The sequence below is a fragment of the Apteryx rowi genome, unplaced genomic scaffold, assembly GCF_003343035.1.
Source record: "Apteryx rowi isolate R43461 unplaced genomic scaffold, aptRow1 scaffold_95, whole genome shotgun sequence".
In the NCBI taxonomy this organism is placed as follows: domain Eukaryota; kingdom Metazoa; phylum Chordata; class Aves; order Apterygiformes; family Apterygidae; genus Apteryx; species Apteryx rowi.
In genome coordinates, this window is record NW_020451260.1 from 1,365,700 (window position 1) to 1,387,415 (window position 21,716).

Consider the following 21,716-nt stretch of genomic DNA (forward strand, 5'->3'; position numbering starts at 1 on the left):
TCCGGAGGGAATGACAAGGAAGAATATTGGAGTCACCAGGGGCTGAGACAACCTAGAAGACGGAGAAGGTAACCGGCACCATGAACGTTTTGTTCTGGCTCAGTCTCAGAAACAAACATTAAATAGAGGCAATATCAGAATAATTTGGGCCAAGCTGCAAGAGAAGGTAAGAAATTGTGGAGGGGCGGCAGGAGAGGACAGATCACGGGTCGCAGCCAAGCTTGGGAGAGGGACGGGGTACGGACGGGTGCCAAGTGCCATCTGGTGCCACTGGGAGAGGTGGTCAGGGTCACGGGTGTCCTGATGCCAGAAAAGACCAGAAAAAAATGAACACGAGAAGCAGGCAATAAACAGGGCTATTACAGCCTTTATTTATGGCATCATTTATCCCTAAGGCATCATCAGGTGGTCTGRGAAATACTGCACATGAATCTCTTCCCCCACACACACTATTCTGTGCGTTACTGCTGCTGCAAATAATCAACACAGAGGAAGAAAAAGGTTTATGGTCAGAGTTTAGCTTAACTTTTCCTCAGTGGCAAATGCAAACCATCGTGGCAGCCGCGCACCAGAGAGCCGGCGGTGTGTTTCGGTCTTAAAGGTAATATGGATTCCCGGCGCCGACATGGCGGCATGGAAAGGGTCAGCTGGGGGAGCGTGAGGGGCACGCGGCTGCCTCTCCTCCCGCTGCCGCCTCAGCACCTTCGCCAAGGCAGCGGCGGCGCAGCCGGGTCCCCTCAGCGCCGGGGGCGGCGCCTTCTCCAGCTTCCCGCCCCCCGCGCGCGCTCAACGGCCGCGCCGGGGCCTTCTGCGCATGCGCCGCCCCGCTGGGGCGTTAACGGCCGGCCGCGCGCGCGGCGCGTTTGAACCGGGCGGCGGTTGAGGGCGGCGGCCGCGGTCCCGGTCCCGGTCCCGGTCCCGGTCCCGGTCCCGGTCCCGGTCCCGGTCCCGGTCCCGGTCCCGGGCGGCTCCGGGTTTCCTGCACCGCCGCCTCCTCTAGCGAGGGGGGCTCTGGTCGCTGCTGCGGTGAGAGAGGGGCGTGCTGAGGGGAGGGAGGGGGGTGGCGTGGCCCCTTCGATAAAGCCGCTGTCCCTCTCCCCTTGTAAGAGATAACTTGAATCTTTCTTTTTAACTTCTTATTTTGTGAAGTTATTAATGCTCTGGGCACGGAAGTACTTGCACTGGATTAGAATTTAAGCCCAAACGGGTATCAGCTGCACGAAAGCTTATTAGACACGTTTAGTAGGCGGAAGACACTAGTCTGCGCTACCTTTCTGTAAGTGGGATATCGGCATCAAGGTGTCACATGTCAGAAATGCACAAGTGTCGCGTGAGAATAACATAATTAGCAGATAACTAATTTAGCAAGCTTATACTAGTTCAGAGTGTTTTTTAAAACAAAAAGCAAAACAAAAGCTTTATTTTCAGGTATCGGCTCTCCACTAGAGGGAGCCTGTGCAAGTCCTATAAATACAAGAATTGTTAGAACATTATCTCCTTTAAACTGAGGCTTGTTATAGCGTAATTGGGGAAGACACGTTTCAACAACTTTTTTTTTTCCCCTCAGTTATTTTCTAACAGCTAAAATATACTCACACAGGACTAACCAGCATACAGTGATACTTTTTGTGCTTCTATCTTTCATGGAAGTACACATTTCCTTTTCCTTTAGTTATTTGTCTTTAAAATTAGTTTAAATATTGATCATCTGATGCAATCTCTCAGAGCCATATAGCAGTGACTTATATAAATCATATTTCTTCCTTACTACAGTAAATTTCTAGCTCCTATAGTAGTGAACCCCTTGATGCAATAAAGGCTCAACCAGGTTCTTGGGGGTTCATTATACTGATATTAGACTCCATTTATTTACCGAATTTGGGCATATCACTTTGCATAGTCTAGCATCAATCACTTCGTGTTTTCTGTCCTGTTTTCAATTTGATAAAGTAAATAGTAGTTACTATATTTACAGCTTCAGCTAAGTAAAATTTCCATTTGCTTCTTTGACAGATCAGGGTCCATTTTAAAATTCTGCTTAAATGCTTAGTGTTTGCAATGTAGGTCTTTTTTTAAATTACTGCATTCTTTTTTTTTCCTCGGTAGGACAGTAGAGGAATATGGCCTCTTCAGATCTGGAAGATTTATGCTTGCACATCAACATGAAGATATCAACTATCAAAAAGACTCTTCAGTTGAGAAACATAGGTAACAGAAATTAAGAGCAGGGTTTGGTTTGGTTTTGGTGTGTTCTTATATAGAGAGAAATGTGCCTGAAAAGGTCAGTGGGTTTTCCAGGAGGGGCTGGAGATCTAAACACCCACCTCAAGGGGCTATTAGTAGTAGTGCAGAACTATGGGGTATTTTTTGGCAGTAGTAGTCATTGTTCTTATCTTGACTGTGCCTTTTTTTTTTCCTCCCCAAAATCAATTGTGTAATTTTGAGAACACTACTCCTTMGTTTAGTGTTAATGGAAGGTGTCAATCTTCCCTGCACATCCTTGCAGGAAGTGGGGATGCTCTGATGAGGCAAGGAATGAAATGTGATGTGGAAGTCTACTAAACTACTGGGAGTGTGCAAGGATGGCAAAATGGGAACATCATCGGGGAACTAGAGACAGGTGCCAAGCAGAGGACATGGACTAAGTGAAAAGATGCTCCTCTGAGATACTTGGAGACAGGTGGTTAATATACTGTGTATTCTATRTACTTAGTGGGAAAAGCTCCAGATGGAAGAAGAAAAATATCTTAGTGAGTACATTAAGCCTAATTACAAAAATATGCAAAGGAATGGATGGAAGTTTATGCAGGGGTCTTTTCTTCTAACGTTCTAGGAGTGCCTGGCTGTGATGTAAACAACTATTTGTGGGTAACAAATTTAATTAATTGATGTACTGAAATTAATATTAATGTTTTAGGTTCATCTCTTAACCTTTCTTAGACACAAATCGATGTTACATAGAATCATAGAAATGTTGGTTGAAAGGGACATCTGGTCTAACTCCCTGCTTGAAGATGACCCTCCCTGAAGAGGACAGTACCTTTCCAGCTCTTCTGAGCAGAGGGTGATTATGATGGAGAACAGGGTGCTCCAGGCCAAGCAGCTGTGGGAGCCAGGTTTCATTTAAGATCTTCATCCTCCATCTGCAAGCTGCGGTGGTTGTAGAAACAGCTTAGTGCTTTTCAGCATCATGCCAGAGAGGAGCCTTTATTCCTGCAGCAGCTCTGAACTCCCAGTTGGCAGTGTGCAGCAGGCRGTTGACAGACCAGAGAATATTGCTGCTTCTCCTGGGAAGATACAGTGGTTGGAGAGGATAGAGTTTGTGGGTAATCAGCCCTCATGGGAGGGGAGGGAAATGTGGTTTTGCTTTTGTAGTGGTGGTGGTTTGGTTTTTTGGATTTTCTTGCTTAACATTCTTTCCTTGATAGGTCAAGAGCCATCATTGAAATCTATGCTCTGTAAAATAGGACATGAGATGGTTCTCCTAAATGATCTCCTGMATAAAATGGAAATGGAAGTTCAACAGCAGGAAAAACTGAAGAATTTGCTCAAGGTAATCTTTTTTTCCTGTTTGTAAAATATTGAAAGWTTCAAAAATCCTTGACAAGCCCCTAGTTGTTCTTTTCTAGATCTGAAGTGATACGTTTGGATTCAGGAGGCTGCTTACAAGTGAAAAGGTGTCTTGGTTGCAACAGTGATGTCATGATCAGAGTACTCTGTTACTGCAAATCTTGCCAGTAGGCTTTGGATCAGATTTTTCTTTCCTAATCAAATCAGAAATAACATTATTTGTAAAAAGAGGAACTTTTTTCTGGAATCATTTTATTCTTTTACAGAAAGAAATCTGCTGAGCAAACATGTGATGGGAAGCGTACGTAATCACCCACATGACTGAGACCAAACTCAGAATTCGRTTGGCATGTTTTGTGCTCATTTAAATCTTGTTGCCCAGAATTTTCTTCCAGTGGGCAGCTATTGTCCCTTGTTGTTAGCAAAATAGGAAATAGCTTGTCTGCAGACTGTATTCCTGATTCATGCTGCAGGGTTCAATTATAAGTGGCTATGCTGGTGACCTTTAGGTACTTTTAGTGCTTTTGTAATGGTTATAATTCYGTTATGACAACGCTGTTGCATCTGCTTTTCTTAAATTTCACTGCTGGTCAAACTTGGTAGAAGAGAATTATGTGGAARTAGTGAACTACTAAGAAAAAAATCTGGAGATGCTAAGGGACAATGGCAGTCTGCCACCATGTCAGAACTAGGCAGTGATGTAAAATAGATCCATTGTATAAACACTCTTCTTCATTGCCGCTGTTCCCCATTTCTCAGTGTAGCAGCTCCAGCAACTTTTAAATGTCTTCTTGTTAGCTTCATTACTGAAAATTAAGTCTTTTTACAAGAGTTGCTGGCAGTAATGATAGAATATGACTTCTTTAAGCAATCATTTCCTCTGGAAATGAGGATGTCATTCCAGACTGCTGCCAGGTGGAAGGATAAACATTAGAATGAAGCAAAACTGTTAAAAATTAAACAGCTGTCTCTACAAAACTGTGGTAAAACTCTGGGAGAAATGATATCATGACATAAGCAGCAGTGTGTCTAGATGTTGAGGGCTGTCAATCTAGGAAAAGTTATTTGCYGATTTAGGATTGGGGTGTGGCATGGCTAATGGAGTCCGTAAAATCACGTTTTGATAGTATGCTRCTTTGTGGCAATTTTATGTCATTCTGCTAGTAAGCTGTATTTGGCTTGCATACAACTCTTAAAGTAATTGCGAACATACTTTGTGAGCTTGGAAGGAATCAATGCTTCGTAGGGGATGCATCTGTTTTGTAAGACAAAGTAAATAAATATGATTACATTTTACTGAACAGCAACAAACACTTTTAAAAACCTGTGAAACACTACACTGCTAGTGAAGAGCACTGTTCAGGCACCTGTTTTTTGTGTTTACAAAATTTGGATATCTTCCTTCATAATACCTTGCTGCCTTTAGATGTGATGTCTGAGTCGCTTCCTATTCTCTCCTCTTAGAGAAGTATTTCTTCTGCTGTTTTGTTCCACACATGGTGATTCAGAAGCCTTGGGAGAATCAGAAAACATTCTCTGTAGTCCTTTGCTTTTTTCTCTTGATCAGAGTCTTTCTTTTTCAGTCCAGATAAGAATGGGATGCTTCCCACAATACCCCTGTAGAACCTATTGATAACAACATAGTTATAGATAGGAGTAGAAGACTAAAGAGGTCACAATAGCCCATAAAAATAATGTTTTTATAAAACTGGGACTTGGAGCAGACTTACTGGGGGATTATTAAGCAGCTTTCCAGCACAGTGAACACTTATAAAACCAACCAAACAGAAACCCTTCAGCTCTTTGGGGAAAAGCTGATGAGTGTCACAGGCAGTAGCTGTAAAAATGCTAAGCTTATTGCAGGTAGTGTTGCTCAYCTGGAATGATAAAGTCTTGGAGAAGGCATTTGCTTGTTGTGCCTGCTGATTCTCCTACCTCGTATGCAGCTGTGCTTTCCACATAATGGTGTTGTCAGAACTTTCCTGCAGAAGCGGGGAAGGTGACAAGAGAAAGGAAGATGATGCACAACAAAGAATCGCTGCCTGAAAAATTCATTGCTTTTGTGCTAAAAGACAAAAGAACTGCTTGTACCAAGATAACCCAAAAGTTCAACAAAGTGGGGCCAAGACTGTCAGAGATGCTCGTTAAGTTTAGAGTTTGTGGTGTTCTTTCTTTTCCCCAGTTTGGTAGACATACAGGTTGTTTAGGCTTGAATGGAAAATCCAGAGCACTGCTTTTCAATATTTACACATTGACAGTGTGGCTTTATAATAATGAATACAGGGGTCTGAATGAGTGGTTCTATTTTTAGATCTATGCAAAAGCTATGGAAACTATATGTTCAGTTAGAATATTTACCTGTTGTTTTTGTATTGCCTTCATTTGTTATGTTTTCTTGAAATTACTTTTGGGAACGTAGATGAGTTTCCTGAAGGAAGAATTTCYTCTTCCTACCATTATCACAACCTTTCCCCTGCCCACACCTGCTAGGGCATATTGTTAAAGATTATTTCTTGCCCACTCAGATTTCTCTGACATTTTGAGGACATGCACAGAGAGGTTCATGTTTGCTCACTCTTAGCTTTGCTAGTTGCTCTTAGGGGAATTAGTTAAAGAACTGGGATGATGGGGAGAGAGCAAACAACACTTGTTAATCAAGTTATGAATTATTCTAGCATTGTCCTAATAGTAAACTGATTTCATTTGCATCRCATTAATAGTTTCAAATTTCTGAAGTCTAACATTAATTTCAGGAGCTCCAGAAGTCTGCTGAGAGAGATCAAAATGAAGCACATCACCTCCGTGAGAATATTCCYCCCCATCTGCCTAAACCATCTCAGAGCTGGTATGTGATACTTGAGCGTGGAGGTAGCAGGCTGCTGCTGGCAGTGTGCAGCTGCAGCACTGTACAGCTCTACTCCTTTTAGTGGGTATTGACTGTGAACTTCTGGGGCCCTGTGCTGTCATATATATTGACCCATAGTTTTCCCCCCACTGATTATTACCAGATACTTGGCTTGTGCTAGGATCCTGTCAAATCCCTGAAATAAAACCTGTAAGAKACCAATTTGTTCAGATGGAAGCTTCCAGTGGCAGCTGTGATATTATAGTAGAAAGCTAGTTCTTCTATATCAGTCTGAGCATTGCTTCCTTTAGAACTGCGAACATGCAAATTTGACAGTTGCAGTGCCTCAGTGAAYGGGCTGGTGATCCAAATTTGGGGTCCTTAGAACTGAATTTCAACACAGCTCTTCCCAATACCATAAAACAAAAAAATCCTCTAACTTGAGCATCTTGCTGTGGGGACTTGAATTACATTTGTTGTTTTTTTTTCCCCACCCCACAGCCTGAAATTCATTTTAGCTAGTGCTGACATCTGCYTACCTGTGAGAGGGCTATACCAAAAAAGCTGTTCAGAATAAAGTAGCTGAAATGAGAGAATGAGACACAGGTGCGTGAAACAGAATAGCACTCTATTAATCAAAAAGCTTCTAAGACATCATAACTGCGAGGAGGTTTCTTAGAGCGGTCAGCTCTTTCTCTGGCCTGCTGGAATCGCCTTTTAATTTTGAGTGATGTGAGTGTATGCCAGATGGGGGTCTCTTCCTAGATTCTGATGTCGGGAGATGCCAGCCTGTGTTTCAACCCTTGTAGCTTGTCAGGAAGCAGTGCATCAGTCTGTTTGAATTCAGTGCTCCCAGTATGTGCCTTGAACCTATCCGCTTCATCTGGTCTTGCTCCTAGYGCCAGACAAGCCTCAGGTTGAAAACATTACAGGCTTGTTCTGGCAAAGTAAAAACTTAAAGATGTGGAAACAATGTTACAGAAGAGAAAAATTAACTGTAATTTTTTGATTGTATATAACAGTATTCTCATCTGTTGCCTTACTGTTTATATTAAAACTTGGATTAGTCTTAGCTGGTAAGGTCAAAGTGATGATGTGTCCAGGAGTATTTAATCTTCTGAATGCTACCCTTTAGACATGAACCCTTAGTTTGGGAAACAACCTTCTAAAATATGTCCGGAGAAGTCTTGTTCCTATTTAATTTCCTTTTCGTTTTCCTGGATTTCAGAATTGCTCAGCATCATGGTGTGGCATAGAATGGAGCTTCCCCTTTCACTCTGTGTTATGTACCAGATGTGGGGAGTCCAGCAGGTGGCACTCGCTGTCCTCTGCACTGCAGTCATGTTCCATGGAAAGCGGGACACTAGGTCTGAAGGTGTAACATCATGTTCTAAATCAAATCCAGGCCTGCAGCTGAGTATATGGGGCACTGCTGTGCCATTCACTGGCTTGGGCTGTGGGCCCTATATCTTGAGGGTTGAGGCAGAGATCCCTTTTTTTGTGGTAAGGCTAGATCAAAGAAGAGTATCAGTTCTTTGTGATATGTCGTCTTGGTGGTACTTTAATTATTTCTGTTGCGCTTTTCACCCCAGTTATGTCTTTGTATTTGATGACAAGGTGACATTGAAATTGGCCAAATGCATCCTTCTCTYTGCTGTCCTGCTACCAATGAGTAGGAGAACAGCTAGGTGGGTGGCTGGCCAACAGTTCAGCGTTCAAGGYTCTGAGCTGAGGGTTTAGAGGAGGGGTACAATTATAAGAAGTAGTGTTGTAATAATCGCTCAAAGCAGGAAATACCTTGGATTTTTTTTGCATCTTGCCTAAGAGAATCATAGAGGCTGCTGGATGGTGTTGAATTTCTTTGCTTCAAAAGATTAATGGATGAGTCAGGCTTCCYAAGATTTGAACTCGTTTCAAAGAACTGTGAAGTATTTCAAATCTGCCTGTTCGACTGCAGCTCTATGCTCTGGCTCATCTGATAAAATGTGAGGCCTCATGTTCTGTGAAATGTAATGGTACATTGAATTCTTAACTGCTCTGTACTGCATTTAGATTGCTTCCAGTTCACCTGATAGCAGTCTTTCTTGCAGAGAAATGAAGAGCTGTAATGAGGTCAGCTAAAATACAGAATTTGAAAGGGAGTAGGCTTTATTTATTTATTTTTCTTTCAGAAAAGATCATGAATTGTGTTCATCCGACATAACAGATTGGTTGAAACTTACTTCTGTGATTGAGCAGACCTGATAACATATTGGTATTCTCCTCACTACTTACCTGCTATTTATACACTTAATATTCGTTCATCTTACAGCATCACTGGGCTAACAGTGAAATGTGGAGAACAAACAAAAGTCATGGAACCGGAACGTGCAAAGAAATCTATAAAAGAGCCAAGATTTATTAAAGAGGCAGCCTTAATAACTGCAGAAGAATTTGAAAGTGTTCCTGCGTAAGTAAGCATGGTTTTTCTTAGACCCTGTCATGCCACTTTGGGAGGCAAACAGGTTTGGGAAGGTGAACTCTTGCAGAACCGAGACTGACAGAAATGTTTTGAAATTTTAAATGTTCCAAGTATGAAATATCAGGCTGGTAGCACCCAATAGTTCTTCTGTGATACTAAGGAACCTGAAAATGATGCAGATAGAGCTGATTAGGTCCTTTTTTATGTATATGTTGGGGAGATTGGAACTAAATTAGTTAACTAAGTTAAAACAAAACTGCTTATCTGAAAAGTCACTTTAGTTTTATGAACAGAAACATATTAGCTAATAGTTAGGTTCACCTCTTCTTTTGAGAACTGACATTAATAAAATGAGCCATCRTCTCATAAGATAAAAGATAAGCCTACGCTTAAAAGAAAAAACAATAAAAATGCTGTGTTAATTGACCTGGCTATTGGTGTCTGAAAAATTCAAGTTTTGACTTATGAATCTGTTTTGAGACAGGAACAGAAATCAAAGTTGTTAAAAGCAAAACCCATCTCCCACTGAAATTTTCTGAGTTTCTGGACTAGGAAGCTGGTTTTCTCCCTACCATCAGGACCTGGTTAATAAGTACCCTTGCTGGAAGGCTTTCATGTAGGAATAACTTTTTCTTAAATGGGATTTTGGGGCAATGACAAGTATTTCTGCAAAAATGAGAAAATTCCTTTCATGCCTAAAGCTAAATTGTTACCTAGATTCTGAGTTCAGTCTGTGCCCTGACAACCCTTATTTCAATAAGATTTTTTTTGTGCGTGCGTGTCTGTGTATGTTTTTCTTGGGGCTCTGCCTAGAGCTTCCAGARTTTTCAGGTGAGCAATGTACATTTTCTCCCACTGATTGCTCAGTCCTTAAATGAAGGAGCCTGAATGTTGAACTAATAATGAAGTATTCTTTTGGCTGCTGCTTAGAAATGCRCACCCCTAGCATTTTTATTCTGCAGATTACCTCCAGTGTTTGTGGTGGTTTATTCCTTTAGGTACTTTGCTCCTCATAGAATTTTGGAAAGGTGAAGCTGGAGCATGCAGATTCTTGGCCTTTGCCCATGCTACAGCAAGGAAAGTAGACCTAGACCATGCCAGCCAAATGTTGTTTTAAATTCCAATTAAAGCTATGATCTTCCCCGATAACCTCTTCAAGTGTTCCGCTATCCCTGAATGTAGAAGGTTTTCCACTGGTGTTTGTGGGTGGGGAGAATGGAGACAGGGGCTAACTGGATACTACTGTATTCATTGCTGGCTTATAGAAAGATTGTATCTTTGACTGTGTTTATTGTGCTRTAGAAATATTTTTATTCAGATAGGAAAAATGCATGTTTGATGTACTGTGAGGGAGATTTGCATGAATTTAAATAGATCTATTAATCTACCAGTATTTTCTGTTGTCTAGCAATGTTGTAATATGTGATTGGGGAGCCTACTACGCTTGCAATTTCACTTACTATTTAGTCCAGTCTAAGCAGCAAATGTTTATAACCCAAACTTTCTCATACCTAATATATTCTGCTAGAAGAATCAGAATTTGGTTCATGTCCCAGTTCTCCAGGTCAGTCTGCAGTAGTTCTGACGTAGGATCTTTTTATACCTGCTGGCAATAGTAACAAGGGATACTACCGCATTTTTTTTTTTGCAGCTCTGGTCCCGAAGCTGTGTGACTGTGCTAGCACAGGACTGTGCCTATGCTAAGTTCATCTGAAAGACTTAATAAAGCACGACTGTATCATTGTGCAGGAGTCTAAATCCCTTACCAGTTTGGTATCATGGGTTCTGCATCAGCTAAGAATCTCATTTCCCAGCTTCCTTTCCACTACAGCTGTGGGGAGTTTTTAACTGAAAGATCTAGGTGTTTTCACCCCCTTTGTGCTGAATGTGGATGGGAATCTATCCCAAATGTCTTCAGGGCATTAAATGGAACGTACAATCTCCAGTGACTTGATATTTTAGAACTCTGCAGGAGATATTTAACAAAGGCACATGCTGTGTTTAGGTGCAGATATGGAAGTACCTTGATCAGATAGAATACTCTCACACAATAAAAAATTTGCAAATTATTTTAGCCTTCAAATCTGTTCCAGAAAGATATTTTTTTCCAGGAAGAAAAAAGATATTGCATAGTAGATGTCTCATTTAACTGAGGCAAATTRAAATGCTCTCTTTACTCATTCTCAAATTTTTTTATAGAATAAAATATATTCATTTAAAAAATATAATAATATTTTTAGAATCTACACTTGCATTATAACTCTGGTTTCTCAGAAGCTGGTAACGTGGGGGAATATATGTTTCTTTTAGTCTAGGTATTTTTGAGGGAGTGAGGGCTGGCCATTAGGAGGATTTTCTCTTTTCCAGTTTTATATACATAGTAGAGCAATGTTATGCTTTTCTCTGAAGAACATACTACTGTGTTTTGGTTTTCATGCCTATGGATTGAGGTGGAAAAATCATGTTGTGTTACAGAAAGGACTTCTGTGGATCAAAAAAATCAGTTCCATGGTGGTTTTTTTAAAAAAAAAAATAGAATTGTGAGTTTTGAATGTGTGTGGCTTTGGTGGAATGAAGCAGATTTGAAATTTATTTTAAATCTAAATTATATGGATGAATTTTGAACTTATCAACTTAACTGCTATATTTTTATTTTAATGTATGGATTGAACTAAATGCCAACATTTGTCAGTTTGTTAGCCATAGCTGGATAGAAAAATGAGAGGACTGTGGAACAGCTTGAGTTTGTGCATAACTATAAGGATCATGTAGAAGAAAAACTGCAGAYGCTTTGAGCAGCATTTAGTTTCAGATGAAGGCACCTACATCTAGGTGTCTGTGACACAGATATCTCTGTGCTCACCGAGTGCCTCAGCCCCTATAATACCTAGTCAGTATAGTCAGTCAGTGAAGCCAGAAAACAACTCAGCTGCCAAGGGCGTATTCAGTTACCAAATCATAGATGTCTAGTGCCATTGAAGATGCTTTGGCGCATCCTGCCAGGTTTTTAGTTACTGCGTATTCTGTAGCTCCTGTCATCCGCTAGCCCTGGGTGAGCATCTTGGATGCTTGAAGGCTTCTCAAGCAGCACTGGGCTCTGAGCTTTAGGAGAGGCGCTCCTGCCTCTCTGTTTCTGCTTCAGGATGAGCTGAGTCGTTCCTTGACTTTAACAACTGTGGTGGCCACATCTCTACTGATAGTGGGAACATAGGAACATAAAGAAAGGTGGTTTTACACTTTGGAAGTTAATCTTCATAGTATACAGATTTCCCCATGACTTTATAAAAAGGATGAGGGCCACAAATAGAGCAATAAATTGCAGCTAATATAAATAGGCAGAGTACTTCTATGGTTGTGGGTTGTTATTCATTTGTGCTGAATGTGACTGCGTTTCAGGGGTGATAGAGCTCCTTTTATTTGAAACGTTGTTATGAATGCAAAGTAGAGTGTTTATATAAAAATGGCTGCACCTCCAACTTTATTCATATTTTGATTAATCCAGATTCAAAGTTGAAAGCTAAACTTTACTTGTAATCTGACATTAAGTGTTGATCTGTCTGCATAGTTGTTTAGATGGATCTACTCTCCAAGGTTTCTCATGTTCTGAAGGTCCTGCACTTGCAGTGGGATTCGCTTTCTTGGTTCAAGCTCAGCACCTTCAGGTCGGGGTTTGCTGCTTTTTAAGAAGCTTGGAAGGCAGCTAGAGCGGCATAGTTTTGTGCAAACACTGTGCAGCATGTGTTCACTGCATAAGGCAGAGGCTTAAGGGTCACATCACTGATTTGGAGAAGACACTTGGGTATGAAAGAGTTGTCATACATATTCACGTAGGAAAGATAATAGGTTTAATCCTGTAAAATACCACTTGGCTTTTGTGTATAGTTGCTAAAGATCCTGTGGTATTTTTACTATTGCCATGCATTCCCATTAAAGTCAAGTTACAAACCGCAGTGTTTGTATTTATAGCAGGGAAAACAATGGCCTTGAGTGACTGACTGGCTGCAAATAACTTGGTGGCAAGTCAGTTTGAAATCAGAGCAATTGCTTTGATTTCAGGGATTCTTACATATCCAGTGCAGACTTTTTCCCCCCAGTAGTGACTATTTTAAAATCCACAACAAGCACTTCCTTTTAGTTGCTAGCTGCAGAATGCCAACCCGCATTCTGTTTTGGAATATTGAATTTTTAATTAGCTACTTGTGCTTTATATTCTTTGCATGTTTTTCGAAGACTGAGTTTTTGCAGTCAGATTAAAATGAGGGGACAGTTTCTTGTCCACTGATCTCTTCAGTCTTATTGCCCTACAGCTTTTAGTCACCTGATGGACTGACTGAAAAAAATAATAATTTTTAAAATGAATTGTAACACTTTTTTAATAGAATATTTATAATTCCACACACCTGCAAACTGGTAGTGAACCAAATACAAACAGCCAAACTTGATTTGTTCTGTTACCACCATTCAGTCATTATGATAATTTCAGTTGAAAGATCCTTGGGAGGTCTCTAGTCCAACCTCCTGCTCAAAGCAGTGTCAGCTATGGGGTCAGACTAGGTTGCTTAGGGCTTTAACCACCTGCATCTTATAAACCTCCAAGCGTGGAGACTGCACAGCCTCTCTGGGCAACCTGCTCCCCTGCTTACTGTCCTCATTGTGGAAAAAGTTTTTCCTTATATCCAGTCTGAACCTCTCTTGTTTCAGTTTATGCCCGTTGTCCCTTGTTCTCCTGCCCTGCACCACTGTGAACAGCCTGGCTCCATCTTCTTAATAACCTCCTCATAGGAGGAGCTGAAGAGGGCAGATGATGCTGTTCTCGTAAATCACTTTGGAAGAGAGTTGGAAATGATGATGATACATTGGAATAGGGTTGCTGTATGTTGGATTGTGGAAGCTGTAAGGCAGTTGCTTATTTTTAGTGAATCTAAGTTTATATTGGAATAATACCCCAAAATGGCCTAAAGGAGTTGGAATAAGAAAGTTTACAGTCATCTCAGCCTCTCCGTCCCTCTCTGTGTACAATATTCCCATCGTTGTTATGTGAATTGGAGCATGAGGAAAAGGTATCTGAACTACCAGAGTCCTGTATTGGTAAGGCTGTACAACACCATACCGTGCCATGCAGGATTCAACAATCTAGGCATGTTAGCCTTGTGCTGCACCTGTGATGCAATATCCATTTTAGCATGTGGTGAAACTGTAAACTCCATAACAAGGCACTAAAGCCTCATTTTCCCTTTTTTGAAAATAGTGGTAGCAGCAGAATGCTTTTCACTGTGCCAGTGGAGTCTAAAAGGAGTAGACTAATTTTTGGAGGCTTTATTCCGTGCTTTAGAGATCAAAGGTGCGTCTTTCTAACAAGAGAATGGCAGCCTTGTTTTTTCAGGCTTACCAAAATAACAGGCATTTAATGTTCTGAGAAATTAAAAAAAAAAAATTGTTGCCATTTCTCTTCATTGCCATTTCTCTTCATTGTATTTTTTACATTTCTTTGTGATAATAATTTAGTGCTATGCAGGGGTGAGTGCATTTACTTCATGAGAACATTGCAGCAGGATGGAATGCAGAGCTTTTTCTGATGCTATTTGTTTATGTCCTACTGCTTGTGTCCCAAACGTGTCACTGGAAAATATGCAATAACATCTGAAAAATTACCAGAACAAAATGTTTAAATGCTTTATTTTAAATGCTAAATTTAGCCTAGGCTTTTACTGCAGTGATTTCTGAAGTTTTGTCTTGTACTTACTTTACTGTTTGTCAGATATGTTTCAGATTTCATTTCCATATAATTGCTTCCCAGTTTGTAGCTTTGCAGTCCATTTCCTTTTCTGGAATACATGTCTTTACATTTATAAGTACAGAATAGCCTTACTTGCAGATAGTCCACTGTTCTAATATTTGCACATCACTTTGTCTTTATCTTCTTGTGCTTCTTGTACCTCTAGGCTGTTGTCAGCAAATATTACTATTTTGATATTAGTTTTATGAAATGCTCCGAGAGCTCAAAAAAGGGTGGTGGTACTGTAGAACTTCTGTGTCTATATAGTTAGCTAGGCTGCACAGTAAAAGAAAAAAAAACCCTGATATTTCTTCAAAAAACAAAGGAATGCCAGTGAGATAAAACAAAGATTGTTTAAGATTATGATATGAACTAAATTGCATTCTTAGGCAGAAACATTTAATTTCAAAATTGGCTTTTTGCCTTGTTTTCTGCACAGTTGCTTGATTCTTCTACTTTAGTAGTTTGTGATGTGCTATAACCACAACCTTTATTCTATTTTGAATCCTTCTGGCAGTTTAAGCTCTGGATATTTTTTTACTTCTTAATTTGACATTCTAATGTTTCGTTTTCCTGGTTTAGGTTTTATCATGATTTTTTTTTCCTTCAACATTATTAAATGATCGAAGAAAATGAACAAAATGACCTACTTTGTTTATTCATTAACACAAAGGAGAGGAAACCATCTCTACCTAGAAATAGTATGTTCAACTAGGACTTAGGAAAGAGAAAAATAAACACAGCGCTTCAATTCTGAGACTTTCTGATTAATCATTTATTTATTTATTTATTAGGTACATGAGAGGTCGTTTAACATATGATCAAATTAATGCGGTTGTTCAAGACATGAACAAGGCTGTGGTTAGCAAGTACAGGATCCTGCATCAGCCATTGAAATCTATGAATGCAGCTGTCAGAAATCTCTACCACCGGTTCCTGGAAGAAGAAACTAAGGATACAAAAGGTATCTTTTACGTTTGTTAGCACCAAACTCATTGCATTTGGATGTTGCAGTCCAAGCATAAAACTACTCGAGAAGAGCTTAGATGACTTATGATAGCAGGTGCTTTTCATGTTATGGTTCAACCTGAAACATCTTGTTTTCAGAAAACAGACCATCAGTGCATTCTGGAAGTTGGTGGAATAGCCTAACTTGTGGGAGTGCCTAAAAACATCAGTCCTGAAAAATTTTGGAAATCCTGCTGTGACTAATTCTCAGATGGTGAACAGAAAAACACAAAACGATCTGTAGACTTAAAAGGGCTTTCCCTCCCTTCCCACTGTGAGGTGCCACAGTCTAAATCGGACTTGGCCCTGGACAGCTCCTGTTGCCTATGGAGGCATCAGCAATGCTTTGGCAACCCAAAGCAGTGAACTTTTGTTCTGGCTCTATTGATTGAAGAGAGTGGTTCTCCCTTGATAGAAATGAAGGAGAATAAAAATGAGATCTATCTGCAGATAGTATGCTAGACCACAAAGGCCGTAAATGTCTGTTTACTATGGAGACCTGGATAGTCACCACGATCGCAGCAGGAGCCTAGTTTATTCATGTCTTTTTGTACTAGCTTAACATGCTGTCTCCTGAGCTAGTAACAACAGAGGAATGGATGACAGTGATAAAGTGGTACCTGAAATAGCAGCATTATTTCCCAAATAATTTTAAATGAAAACCACTGATGCTGGCCAGTGCCCAGCAGGATATTTATATCTAGATAAGGACATGGGTTCTGTGCCTGCAACAGTGCCACAGTAGCTTATCAAAGGCTCATACTAGTTAGCTGTTAATAACAAGACGATGGGCTTTCCGCCTGACCTCCTGTGTAAGAACCTTGGCTAGATAACTATTTAATCCCATTGCAAGACCTCGTAACTCTTCCAACTGTTTTCCTACTCCTTTGCTGCTACTTGACAAATGTTTAGCTCATCTAGTACCTGCTGCAGAATTTGCATTCTTCAGAGACAGGATGATGTAATCTTGTACTGGGCACTGCTTATGAGCTTCTGGGTGAGGTGGTATAATTTAGGAACAAGGATTATTATTTTGACTGAATAGTTTCCCCATAACCGACTTTGGCTGCTTTATCTATTTTGACTGAAAGCACATCACTTTCACAGTGTGTTGTAGCAAAAAACTTCAGAATGCACAAAGTTTTAATTTGGAATTGCTATGAATAAACTTGATAACCAAACTGTATGAAATGAGTTTTCAATTTTTAAGCTAGAATGGACATCAGCTATTTTAAAAACTTAATCTAAAGTTGGGAAATGTRATCAGTCATGCTGCAGTGGCTTTGCGGAAGAGAGAGGGTTGTCTGTGTATCTTAAGAAGTTGTCTTGTCTCTAGAAGCATAAGGGAGCAAAATTGTACCAAAATGTTTGTCTGTCTCAATGTACAAGCTGGCTGTATTTTACAGGTTCATTTTTCCAAAGATACGTGACACTAGATCTCTAATATTAGAATCTACTTTTGGACATTCCTTTCCTTTTGAGTACATGTATGTAATCTATTCCTGGGAGTACTGCATATGTCTAGCTTGGAGATGTCCTTAGAAAGCCCTTATGTTTCCAAGTTTGGACATAGTGTGGAGCAAACTCTCTTCTGTCTCACTGAAAGAGAGCTCTTCGACATCACCTTGATGTCTTCTTCTCAATTTCTACTCTTAACAGAATGTCCTTAGCGTTCACCGTATACCAAAGAGTTGCCTTATGATATACTAAAACTTTTTTCTTTACTTTGGATTTTGTCTGATCAAGATTGTCTCAATAATATGGCATCGTGACAACATCGCTAGCTCCTAGGTTTTTAAATGTGGCTCTTCTGCGGGGAGGGAGTTCTGAGACTGTGATCCTTGGCAGCATCAGTTGCAAAGAGAGCACCATTCTAGCCCCTTGAGAAAGGTACCACTAGTTAGAGAATCTTCTGTCAGAGGATGCTTTGTTGTGTGTGTGAAAACTGTTGAGGCTTTTAATTTCTTCAAGTACCTGAGAGCCATTCTTCATTTTCTTGTTTATGTTGGAAAGTTCAGTTATGAAACTAGGACATTCAGCATTTGAGAGGTTGCTCTTCTTGTATGTGACTAATCATCTAGAAAGTCTAGAGGGAGGTCTGGCAGCCTGTCAGATGGTTCTTATTTGACCAGCACAAAATGATTAAATGTCTTTATTCATTGCATTTTTCAGGATGAGGTTGTGCAGTCATTGATTTGTTTGCTTAAATTTCTACTGCAAGTGTGTGCTTAGGATTCCCACTGTTCCTCAGCCTGGGCTGGTTGCCAGCTGACCTGTGCCTCTGATTTCCAGATGGGAAAAGATGCTGTCTAGGTTGCCAGGGTGGCTTCCCGCCGAGTAAGGTGATTTAGTAAGTTAGTTTAGTTACTTATTTAGTGCATGGAGTTGCTATTTCCAACCAAACCATGATGCTTTAGCCAGCTCTGGTTTTTCAGTGAATGACACCTGATTGTGCTGAATGTTGCTGCCCTGAATTCTGGGCAAACATTAGAATAAATCATATTCCGTACTGGTTCAGGACATTTTGATGTTTCCCCCCAATTGCGCAATTGGTGTGTGGAGTATCCCTGGATTCCTAATACTTACAACTTGCCTTTTTGGGAATGGATCTCTGTTGGAGTGCACCATTTAGATATGTTGCCCTATTACTGGAAATTACAAATAGAGTCTTCATCCAACTTTTTTGTTGTTTTTTTTTTAAAGTATTTTATTTATGCGGGACTCTTCTTTTCCTACCAGTAATGAAACTTTTCCACATCTTCTCATCTGTATATGAATTTGACAGTGTTGCAAGCTCCCAGTAGTTTCCCAGTAGTATAGCTCTGTTTGTGGGAAGATCTCCAAGCTTTTGCCAGTTATTGTGTCTGGAAGATTCTACTTCCTATTAGACATCTGTGTCACCAACTCTCAAAACGGCCCTTCTTTATGTGAGAAAGTGCAACTCGTTATGCTTTGGGTCCATCTGAGCAACATATTGTGGCACCATGCCCTATGATGGGCATTCTAGGGTCTCCGTTTTAACAACTGTCATATTCTTGGACGTACCTTCAGAATGGAGTGTGTCCTGTTACATGACTCGCAAGATGAGATTTAAAGATAAAATAATGTTTTACTTAAACACAAACTTACCTGTGTAGGCCTGTTAATAATATTGTACTTACCAAAAAAGATCAAAAAAACCTTCCTGGCAGCTTCAATTTTGCAGCTAGCATCAGCTACTTTCTCCTGGGTTAAACTGGAAGCTCTCTCTCTTAACTTAATAAAAACAGGAGACATTCCATCTTATCTAGGATGATGCTGCCTCTGCCTCACTCCTAGGGTAAGAGGAGGAGGAGGAAGGTTATCCTTCTCCTTTTTCCAAGCTAGAGCACCTTTAGCCTTGCTAACTTCTTTCTTACAAGACTGGGAAGCATGATCCTGTGGAAGAATAAGGAGAGTAAGTAGAAGGAAATAATGTAAAGATAATTGTATGTTTCTTTCTCATACCTTAATTAGCACGTTCCCTAGTTTCAGATTGCTTTTCTTTGTTACAGTTTTGTGGAGATGTGTGGTTAAAACCTTATATAATATTACAGGAAGTATTAAATGTACAGTCGTTTTACTAGAACTATAATTATTTTCTCTCTGAACAGTGTAAAAAGACTGAATATAAAATCACAGATAGCGAAATTAGGGATGGGGTGCTTGGAATAACTCCTTCCTTCCTTCCTTCCTTCCTTCCTCTCGTGTGCACTGTTAGCTTGTGGGCACTTTCTCTTGGGATTCTGCTGCAGGCATTTCAAGTGCTCTAGCTCCAGTTCAGGCCTCAGTTTCTTATAAGCACATGATAATGAGAATTTCCTTTTTGAAGTAAGTAACCAACTACAAGAACAGAGGGACTGCCAGCTCTGATGGCAGATCTTTCTCTTGCCATTTTCTTAAACAGGCATAGAGAAGATGCTGTTCCAAGTGGCTATTTTTTTTTCTTAYGTTGTCTTAATAAAGCATTATTGTTCCCCAAATCAGATAGAAGTCAGAGACCTGCCAAGCAATTACTTGGTATTCAAGTTACGCTACTACTGACCTCTGTTCCATGATTGAAACACTGAAGTGTGATGCCTTTCTTTGTGAAGTTGTGCTATGATCCTTAAGCAAACCCTGAGCATCTATTTGCTTTTGCTCAGGTCAGTGCTTTGGGCGTCACTAAGAGTGGAACACGTATGGGCAAGCACTGAAAGAGAAGTTCCTTGACTGTTAGTCGGCAAGGCTCTTCTCGATGTGCTGTCCATTTACTTCCTACGGTCCCCACCTTGCAGTACGTCAGTGGAGTACCTTGTGTCTGGGCTCTGTAGTGCTGGCCCCGGGTGGTGGTTGGCGCTGCCACATGCTTTATGCCCCAGTAGGGGAGCACGAATTGTTTGAGGGGCTTTAGTAGATACAGCTGACAGCAGACTGGCCTCACTGAGTGGAGCCTSTGGACAGAGCAGGCTAGTTGTGCTTAATGTAAAGGTTAGTAATCCTGCTTTTTGATGTCAAATTTAGAGTGTAGGGCAAAGTTCTTGAGATAGTGTGAGGCAATCCTGCTGCTGACTGTATTTTCATTAATATGTGGAATTGTTAGAAAGAGAGTGGATTGTTACTTTTGAAATATTAATTGTATCCTACAACATAAGTTCTATATCAAGGTCTCTATTTGTTTTCCAGGTGAATTCTTTATTGTGGAGGCTGATATCAAAGAGTTCACTCAGCTGAAAGCGGATAAGCGCTTTCATAGCATCCTCAATATCCTGCGCCACTGCCAGAGAGTGAGAGAAGTCCGTGGCTCCCGACTTGTCCGCTATGTCATCTGCTAGCAAAGCTTCCTGGACTCTGCCCACCCAAGATATGGAGGGCTGAAGCACGAGATGCAGACACATGTCTGCAGAGAAATGGTGTGGGGAGGCATTTCCAGTCATCCCTTTTTTTTTCTAAAAGGCAGTAGTGCAAAGCAAAAATTGCTCAGATTATCTATTCTAAAGTAGGTTTGGGAATATTAAATGACCTTGAAGTATTTGAGTTTTGTTCTGAAAACTTGAGAGCTACCATCTTTTGGTAAATTACAAATTCAGAACAGATATTCCATTGACACACCTGTGGTTACAGGTGGTTTTAATCACATTTTCAGGCCAGTACTCAAAGTCTCTGCATGTTAATGTTCCTTTTGTGTTTGTGAGGTGGAGAATGTATTTAAAACTGTGTTGTTACTCAAARGAAGCATTTGTGTGGGGTTTTTTTCTTTCCCCCTAATGCCTCAAACCAATTTCCAGATTTCCTTTTCTTAAGCTTTTCCTTCTTATCCTAATTGTATGTTTTGAAGTTTCCTGCATCACTTGARCAGGAAGATCTGAGGTAGTTTAAACATTTCCAGACTGATGTTTGGTAGTTCTGTTAGCCATATGGTTTTCATACTTCATCATGCAGCCAGATTTTTTGCTCAGTCCCTTCCCATTAGGATTGAAACAGTAGAGCAGTGGATTTTAGCTGAAAATGTCGACTTTCACTTTAAAAATACTGATTAAACTCTTTACAGTTTTTATTACAGAAGATTGCTTTCAAAGGACTTATTAGTGTAGTGAATTCTAGAGTAGAATGGTTGTGATAAATTTCAACTCTGCAAGTAGTCAAAATTGTTTTGACAAGAAAAGTTGTTTTTTTCTTCCTTGAGCGTGTACCTGTTGTTATACTAACCAACTCATCTAAAATACCTTGTGCTGTACATTGTCGGYAATAATATGAATGAACAAAAGACCCTGAATGAACTTTGAACCTTCTCACTAAAGAGATTTTGGCAAGTGTTAAATAAACCTGGATTCCTGGGTTTTATTTTCTTAGTTATTTTATTTTTTAATGTTTTGCTCTGGGATGCCAAGATCCAAGCTAGGGTCTGTACTCTGCATAGTACTGGAATATATTCCATGTTCAGATAAACACACAGCATAAGATGAAGTACAAAATCTGAATTTTGGTTTCTATAGCTGTCAGTTTGGTCCATCTGTTGCTTTCTACAAAGCTTATTTTACATCAGATAAGCTATGGAG

The 21,716-nt window shown here is 40.2% G+C and overlaps 1 protein-coding gene across 4 annotated transcripts; it reads left to right on the plus strand.

Annotated features, from left to right (window-relative positions):
• Positions 1–925: 925 nt before the first annotated feature.
• On the plus strand, positions 926–21,501 carry SKA1 (spindle and kinetochore associated complex subunit 1). Of its 4 annotated transcripts, none has more exons than XM_026092230.1 (7): positions 926–1,026; positions 2,107–2,208; positions 3,429–3,553; positions 6,324–6,415; positions 8,727–8,864; positions 15,447–15,616; positions 20,344–21,501. In XM_026092230.1, exons 2-7 carry the CDS (start codon positions 2,121–2,123, stop codon positions 20,490–20,492), a joined length of 762 nt encoding a protein of 253 aa, XP_025948015.1. In that variant the 5' UTR covers positions 926–1,026; positions 2,107–2,120; the 3' UTR covers positions 20,493–21,501. The 4 variants fall into 4 exon arrangements, with proteins under 4 accessions (XP_025948015.1, XP_025948018.1, XP_025948016.1 ...); XM_026092233.1 differs by having other exon boundaries at positions 3,468–3,553; XM_026092231.1 differs by having other exon boundaries at positions 2,112–2,208.
• Positions 21,502–21,716: the final 215 nt, after the last annotated feature.